Genomic DNA, 8,752 nt, shown 5'->3' on the forward strand with positions numbered 1-8,752 from the left:
CACAGAGCAGAATCTTTCTTTTCATTTGTGCCTATTTCCTCTGGCTATGTTATTTATATTAACTCACTGAACCCGCATTCTATATATTCGAACAGGGACCCCATATTTTTCATGGTTCCTAGGGCAGCCTTTCCTACTGTAGATATATTTTAAGCTAACATACAGCAGCCTGTGTCTGACAATGGCCCTAAAGCAATGTTCAGAGTAGAGATGCTGCCATCAATGCTACATCACTGAAGTTATGGACATAGTGGACAATCCAAGCGTAACACAAAAACAAAGTACAATAAATGAGTGACACTCATACAGCATGAGTTGTATAGCTAACTCTATAAGAAGCATAAGTGATAACATGGAAATAAGGTTTCAGTACATGTTTAACGTTTGCACATCACACAAGTACAATGTCTTGTTTTGTTTTGATTCTATTAAAATTTTTGTTTCCATCACACTTCAGAATTACAAAAAAACAATATGACTCATTTGTACTTTCCTTGTTTCTGATATATTTTGAAATATTATTATTGTTCTTCTCCAACTATTTGAACTACGTTGTGTGTTAGAAAACAAGAAAAACGTCAGGAAATAGCCCATAAATCTTGCTGAATGGTCGGCGGCGTTTCAACCTGTAAGTAAGTCAGGTCATCATCAGGACCGGGTAACAGTCCACAAGAGGTAGAGAATAACTCCTATGGCCAGGGTAAATCTGTCAAAGTTTCAAAGGCTTGCCACCACTTGATGCCATCAACCATTCAGGGCATCTTTGGGCGTCTTCATGGTTCCTCAAATCAGTAGATTATGTTTTGTACTACTAATATACTGTACCATTTTTTCAAATCATATTTTTTGCACTGGTCACAGTTCCTCACATTATTTCATGTGTCACTTGCGCCGCTCACTTATTGTACGAACACATTAGTGCACATGAATGTTTTGGTTACACCCAGATACTATGTAAATATTGCTGATATAACTATTGCTGTCTATATATGTTTCTAAATATAGACTGCTCTATGAGTTTCATACAAATCTTTGTTGCCTCCCCTTCTCACCGTGCAACTGTAATTCAGGTTTTTGCTTTGTGAAACTGCCTACTAAAGTATTACCTGTTGAGACATTGTTGATTGCTGCACATGTGTTGGAATACAGGCATTCCCTGTACCCCAGCAAGATTGTACCTTGGTTCACATAATAAATTTCCCTCATCATGCGGTTAGAGAATAAAAAAGTAAATCCCAACCTCCTTGTTAAAAGAATATACAACGATTTGTCAGAAGAGTATGTCTGACACTGGACCACATGCACAGCAAATGCTAAAAAATCAACAGAAAATGTAAAGACCTTCTTACTGCATAGTCCTCTCCTGATTTGCAAGGTGTTTTAGGGTGATGATGTTCCGCCCATACTCCTATATCCATTCACCCTGAGTTTGGAGCACCATTTTATGAAGGTCAGAATTTTTGGGATATCAAATTATCTGGCGACATCTAAACAGTCTTCGATTCCAGGCCAGACCTGGGGCCGTATTACAGATGGTGCCCGGGGGGTGCAACAGGCATTTGCGCGTCCCCCAGGACACTTTGGTATTTTAGAAGGGGAAGCAGACAGTTGTGCATCCCCTTCTATAATACCGATAGCGCTGACACACTTAAAGCGCCAGCGCTATCAACAACGGGTGTTCCCTCATTTGCATAGGGGCGGGCCCTATGCAAAAGAGGGAATTCCTTTGACTATGTGCCTGCGCCATACTACAAACATACGGAACAAAAGGGGGTGGTGATGGACGGAGCATCTGAATCAAACACTCACACCCAGTCAAAGGATCTGGGTTTTATCCATCACCGTACTTTAGCCCACTCTGCCACCCCAGTTCAGACATGGCTAGATGCAAATCAGTCTGACCCTGTCCTCATGGGAACAATCCAGCCCGAACTGCGAAGCCATGTATTCCCTGGACCAGAAACAAGCTTCCGAGGACAGGTTTCTGGCATTCCAGCCGTCTTCAGCCCGGCTTGCTTGAATCCAGTGGCAAAGTGAGCAAGGGACACACGTCTGAGCATACCCTGCCACACTTATGGCGGCCAAAAGCGGAACAAAAGGGGGTGGTGATGGACGGAGCTTCTGAATCAATCAAACACTCACACCCAGTCAAAGGATTTGGGTTTAATCCATCACCGTTCTTTAGCACACTCTGCCACCCCAGTTCAGACATGGCTATATGCAAATCAGTCTGACCCTGTCCTCATGGGAACAGTCCAGCCCGAACTGCCAAGCCATGTCTTCCCTGGACCGGAAACAAGCTTCCGAGGATCGGTTTCTGGCATTCCAGCCGTCTTTAGCCCGGCTTGCTTGAATCCAGTGGCAAAGTGAGCAAGGGACTCACGTCTGAGCATACCCTGCCACACTTATGGTGGCTAAAAGCGGTACAAAAGGGGGTGGTGATGAACGGAGCATCTGAATCAATCAAACACTCACACCCAGTCAAAGGATCTGGGTTTAATCCATCACCGTTCTTTATCCCACCCTGCCACCCCAGTTCAGACATGCCTATATGCAAACCAGTCTGACCCTGTGCCTCATGGGAACAGTCCAGCCCGACTGCCAAGCCATGTCTTCCCTGGACTGGAAACAAGCTTCCGAGGACCAGTTTCTGGCATTCCAGCCGTCTTCAGCCCGGCTTGCTTGAATCCAGTGGCAAAGTGAGCAAGCAGTTGTTTTATCCTCGAAAAATTTCGAAAGTGCATCGGTCCACTCTTGGGAAGTCGGTATTGCTGACGGCTTTCTGGAGGTGATAAATTCTTTCAAGATTTGGTAAAGTTCTTCGGAGGAGTTTTCAGCTTTATTTATCCGCTCCGTAAGGAATGCTCTCTTTGTCGCCTTTATGTCACTCATATAGCTGGAGTGCAATATTTTGTATGCTTTGGTCGGCCTGATCTTTGCTTTTCCGCCATTTTTTCTCAGCAGTTCTGCATAGGTATTTAGTGATTTGTAACTGCTCTGTAAACCAAGGGGAAGTTCTAATCCTACACTTGACTTTACTCAGTGGGGCAATGTTGTCCAGTGCTGTTTCTATGGCATCGTTAAAATGTTGTGCTGCTATACTTGCACTCATAGTAGGAGTTACCAAATCAGGGTGAAAGTGTTTTGAAAACATGGGTAATGTGATTTTTTTCAGGGGCCTGCGTAATGTAAGTTCGCTTTCAAGTGCCACTTTAGTTATGGTGATGGAAAAGGAAAATTTCAATAAGTAATGATCTATCCAAAGTAATACGATGGGAGGGTCTACCATGATATCAGGGGAGTTTGAAAAGACGATGTCCAACGTGTGACCAGCCCGATGTGTGGGGCCTATGACCTTCTGAACAAGACTCAGAGTGTTCATGTTGGAGATTAACTTTTCGGTATCCAGGTTAGCTTGTATTTCCGCGTGGTAAATAAAATCACCTATCAGGAGGAATTTATCAGAGGCTAGGACATGTGGTGCAATGATCTCAAGTAGCTTGTTTCAGGTTCGAAGCAGTTTCACTCCTTGGGTGTTCTCATTTGTGTTCCTTTATAAGAGCACATTTGTCAAGTTATGTACGCATAACCCCTTTTGTGGACAGACTCTGCACTCCTGGCTGTCCACGGTTTGTATTGTCTGTGTGTGCAGTGCTTTGCATCCATTGGGCAATCGGATCTTCTAAGGCGCCATGCTACTCTACTGCCAATTTAGCTAGAGGCAGTACAGACAAGCATACTCATGTCTGATAGCCACATGTACAGAGCCACTGCAGAGCAAACAACAACACATTGCAACACAACAGCCCTTACTAATGAGTAAATTAACTCCACTCTCCTCACTACCAACAGGCGGTGGGCATAGATAACAGAGTCACTTACCCCATTTTCCTTGTGTTCACATTTATTGAGATCGAAGTCATCTTTCCAGATGTCTTCGGACTTGCAGCTTGTCTCTTTCACGGCAAACTGAATGTCAACATACTCCTTTACTGAATCCATCTATAGAGAATTGTACACCGTCAATTACATAAACTAACATGAGCATTCAAAAAGAACACTGTCACTCAGAAGAGTATCCGTGAGAGCAGGTGACGTCAGCAAAGTTGGGAAGTGGATGAAGAGAAGGAAATTACAACGCTCGAATACTGCAGCTTAGTACTGCATGAGGTTGGAGGATCGTGTGTTGTGTACATGTCTGAGTGTCTATGTATGCATATGTCAGCCTTATCCTCTATGTATCCACGATTGTTGTATCTGTGCATGTGCATGTCTGCTCCCCCTTCAGTCAGATGGTCACCAGACCTGTACCTGATATCTGCTGGCTGCCAACCCCTGGCATCTACTGCCTGCCAACCCCTCACATCCACTGGCTGTCAAACCCTGGCATCCACTGGCTGCCAACCCCTGGCATCTACTGGCTGCCAACCCCTGGCATCTACTGGCTGTCAACCCCTGGCATCTGCTGGCTGCCAACCCCTGGCATCTGCTGGCTGCCATCCCATGAGACATGCCTATTCGAAAAATTAAGGCTGCATAGCTACTGTCAATGCTGAATGTTGTGCGCATTTGTGCACTGAAACATAGTCTTAATATGACTTCAGCTAAAGAAAGTAAATGACTATAAAATTAAATAGCATAGAAAAGGGATAGAAGAGTACAAGAGGTGAGAAAAGGGCATACATTAAATACGTGGTGCAGATAAATGCAGTACAAGAGGGAAATATACTCCATCAGGTATGCAACTTTTGAACACAAGTATGCAAAACAAAAAAAGATGCTGGTAATGGCTCAAGGTGGTAAATTAATGGGATTAGCTTCCTGCAGGGATTGTGGAGGCTATAACATGGCAGAATTCAAAAGGTGTGGGGGTAGAAATATGGGGATTAAATCAATGGGGCCCATTAGGATGTCGGGCGGATCGCCACCGCCATGCGGGCGGTGGCGATCCGCCCGACATCCTTTGCCGCCCGCCACCCATTTCCCCCCCCCGCCATATTAGTGTGGCGGGGGGGACTGCAGGGGCGAAAAATGTTTAATATGGTGACAGTGTCTATTAGACAGCGCCAGCCATATTATGATGGGCTTTGGGGAATGCCTTTCCGTGGCAGCAATGCCGCCATGGAAAGGCATTCTGAGACTCCCTGCGGGGGCCGTTGCGGGCCCCCTGGGTCTCCGGGGCCCGCCCCCCCATTTCAAAGTGCAACATTGCAAGCAGCGCGTGGTGCCTGTCATGTTGTGCTTTGAAATGCACAACGTGCATTTTTACCATTGCGGCGGGCGGCGCTTTCAGGCGGTCCTGTTTTGCACGGCTATGTCCGCCCGCCATCCTAATGGACCCCTATGTGAAAAGAAGTATAGCACAAGGGTAAACATAAATCAACATTATACTGTGTAATCTCGGCCTTTTGGTGCTTAACATGTGTTGTTGTGGGTGTATACCTCTGTATGTTTGCAACTCCACTTTTGTGTCTATGGGGCTATGTACTGATGGCAATGTGCCATAATATTGTAACAAAAATATCGTCTGACAGTCTGCCAGAAATATGTTGTGTTCAGTATCATTTACAAAAATATTACCTGATTGGAGTAACAGAAATTTGGCATCCAATTGGAATAATACATCTATAAACAATATTTAGGACATAGTTCTTTCAAGATAATAGTTTTTTCTAAAGAAAGTCTGACATACAAACAAAATGATATATCTACATACTTATGAATATAGGCCATGATTTCAAAACGTTCTGTGCATCAACGCTATATTTAGATTTGAGATGTTATGCAATCTACGATTTAGTTTAGATTAAATGTATATGCATTTCAAGGCCCCTATTCAAAGAATGAGGCTTGTGGGGATAGGCTCCGAGACTGAACTCAGAATGGCAGCAAGCCCTTTAGTACAACCTCTCTACTACAATGCTAAGCTTAGGGTCAAAGGTGAAAAACAAGGCATTACTGGAGGGCAGGAAGAATGCAAAAAAGCATAACTCATCAAACATGTAGGATCGTGTGAATTTACAATCACTTTGCATGGTCTTTCCCAACGTGGAAACACAAGCAAAGCAAGGTCTGAATAAAAAGAATAATGGACATGTGCTTGGTGGGTCGGGGATGGTAAGATCCGTTTTTCATGGTGTTCATAGAAGGGCTTTTTTTCCATATAGATTGATCGCCTCTGGCACGGTTGCAAACAGTAATGTATAAAAAACAGGAAACAACCTTTACAACGCAGTCATTACATCGCACTACCTTTATAAAGCAGTCATTACATCGCAACATCCTTTACATAGCATGTCATTACAATGCAGCCATTTCATTGCTTGTCACTACAACGCATGTCATTACAACACATGTCATTACAACGCAGGCATTACATCGCAAGTCATTACAATGCATACCATTACAACGCATAGTACCCTTACAATATCCAACACTTACCCTACTGTTGCACTCACTGGAGTTAGAATAGTAATTATTACCCTATACTATCCAACATTACCTTAAATGTGATGTAATAGTATGCATTGTAATGGTATGCATTGTAAAGGTATAATGCGAAGTAATGAAATGCGTTGTAAAGGTAGTTTCCGAAAAAGTGATGTCATGGAATGCAATGTAAAAGAATGCATTGTAAAGGATGTTGCGATGTAAAAACTGGGTTGTAAACGTATGCATTGTAAATGTATGCATTGTAACGTCATTCATTCAATTTGGCAATATGGAATGCCTTCACATGGGTAATACATAAAAACTGTCACTGCAGTACCTCTGTCACCAAGGTAATACCATTTATAAAAATGTATTTTCAAAGCCACATTATTTGTCACTCAAATATCAGCATTAAATATATTTTTGAAATTCAGCCATGTTTCTCCAAATATGAGCTTATGAATTGTGAAAAGAAAACATTTTGACTCAAATATACAGTCTAACTTTTGGTATGCATATATATATTCAAACAAGTAAAAGCTTCTAATTTATTAGTCTGGGTTGCAAAAAGGAGAGCTACTTACAGGTACCTGGAGAGCTACTAGTAGCTCACGAGATACTGGTTGGAGCAGCCTGCTCTGGGGAATGCTAGGAGGTAAGGATTATGACTGGAAATGAGTGACTTGTGTAGCCATCATGCCAAATCTAAACGACTTTCTGTTAATCTCTGAAAATTCTGAAATACATACAATATGTATAGTAAGTCTACAATGCATAATGTTATGCCTTTATCCAAGTTTCATTCTATCTTTGTAATTATGTTTCTCTGCATTGGTCTGTTTTCTTAAGATATCGACAAAGCCCAGGAGTTGGGTTCATAAATCCTTGTCTGTGCTCTTTGCTATACCTACCATTATTTTAGTGAGGATGACCGATGAGGCCTTGTAGACAATGCGAGCTCTCTGGTTGAGATTCTGCGCTGCAAGACTCAGGTAGGTTTCAGCCAAGGGGGTCGTCATTTTTAGGTCCACCCCCGCCTCTATGGTGGGGATCAAGCTCCCCAAGGAGCTAAGCAAGAGGGTGATAAACCAGGTATTCATCTTCATCAGCCTGTCCTCCAATGCCCAAGTCTGATCAGATCAGTTTTATTTTCCAGTTTCTGTTTATTTTAGTGGAAGATTAACTTCCCAACCTCAAACCTGACCAGTTCATGGACAATTTTCAGTCTCTTCATTAGCAAAGGAATGTGGTCTACGTTGGGCAAACACTCACTGCTGTGCTTTGCAGGGGTGAAAGTACAGTTAGTTTACTGAACAGTGTGTGATGCTTTGAGTTCATGGGCAATAGGTTTGCCCTTCAGATGCCCCCCATTTGTTTTATTATTTTTCCTATTCGTTGAGGGTCTACGAAGCAGATTCAGGCATTGTATGAAAACTGAATACAGTTATTAAATACTTAGTAAAATAACAAAGCAGTCTAATGGATGTAGGCTACCATGAAACTGGCGCGGCACAACATCCTTCAATGTGGAAGATGACTAAGAAAGGTTAGTGGATGGTAAAGATCTATCAGACCCAGTTAAATACCATGTGATTTTACATATATTCGGTACTTTGTGTATTATCATCAGATGTGCAGAAAATGGGGTCGATTAAGCACTATCCTATAAATTGTGTCAAAAAGTGACCTATTAGTCATAGTAATTTCATGTCCAAAGTAATTATAACATTGCACATTTCATCGACAATGTTCTCCTTGAGACAGGATAATCAAGCCCAAGTCCTTTTGTATATGTTATTTCATTTATTCATAAACATCAGAAGAAAGAGCCAACACGTGTTTCGTCTGTACACAGTGTGTACCAAGACTTTCTCAAGGCTGTGAACATAAAAAATAGTACATAAATATACACATATGAATAACCCGAAAGGACATTAGATCATGTCAAGAAAACAGCTTTACTAAAAAAACTCATAGTAGAGATAAGATTGGATGTGACCAGAAAATGTGAAAGAAGCCAGATACTTGTGATGAAGAAGAAGAGGCCAGCCCAGATGAAAGTTACAGAATATCAGTACCTTGGTGGAAGAAATTTGGAAATACAGAGTGAACCAAGAGGGGAGCAGTGGAGAATTAAATATTATAGTTAACCAAAATAGAACAAAGGAAAAAGGAGATTGGAAATGTCAGCCATAGTGGATCGTGATAGTGAGACCTAACTGTATAATAAATTAGTGAGCATAATATAGGACCCGATAGCCAAGGTGGAAATTACACATATGACATGAACATATAATAATCTAACCTCGGTGGATGAATG

General features: G+C 42.2%; 1 protein-coding gene across 2 annotated transcripts in view; it reads right to left on the minus strand.

Annotated features, from left to right (window-relative positions):
• LOC147685085 (uncharacterized) overlaps positions 1–7,551 on the minus strand; it is a 120,244-nt gene extending 112,693 nt beyond the window's left edge. For both annotated transcript variants that reach the window (XM_086940958.1, XM_086940957.1), the window contains exons 1-2: positions 7,344–7,551; positions 3,883–4,002 (exon numbers count right to left, since the gene is read on the minus strand). In XM_086940958.1, the coding sequence (XP_086797084.1) occupies positions 3,883–4,002; positions 7,344–7,538 (315 nt within the window). In that variant the 5' untranslated portion in view covers positions 7,539–7,551. The remainder of the gene's footprint in view (positions 1–3,882; positions 4,003–7,343) is intronic.
• Between the last annotated feature and the right edge of the window lie 1,201 nt (positions 7,552–8,752).

This window comes from Lissotriton vulgaris, chromosome 10, assembly GCF_964263255.1.
Source record: "Lissotriton vulgaris chromosome 10, aLisVul1.2, whole genome shotgun sequence".
Taxonomy (NCBI): Eukaryota; Metazoa; Chordata; class Amphibia; order Caudata; family Salamandridae; genus Lissotriton; species Lissotriton vulgaris.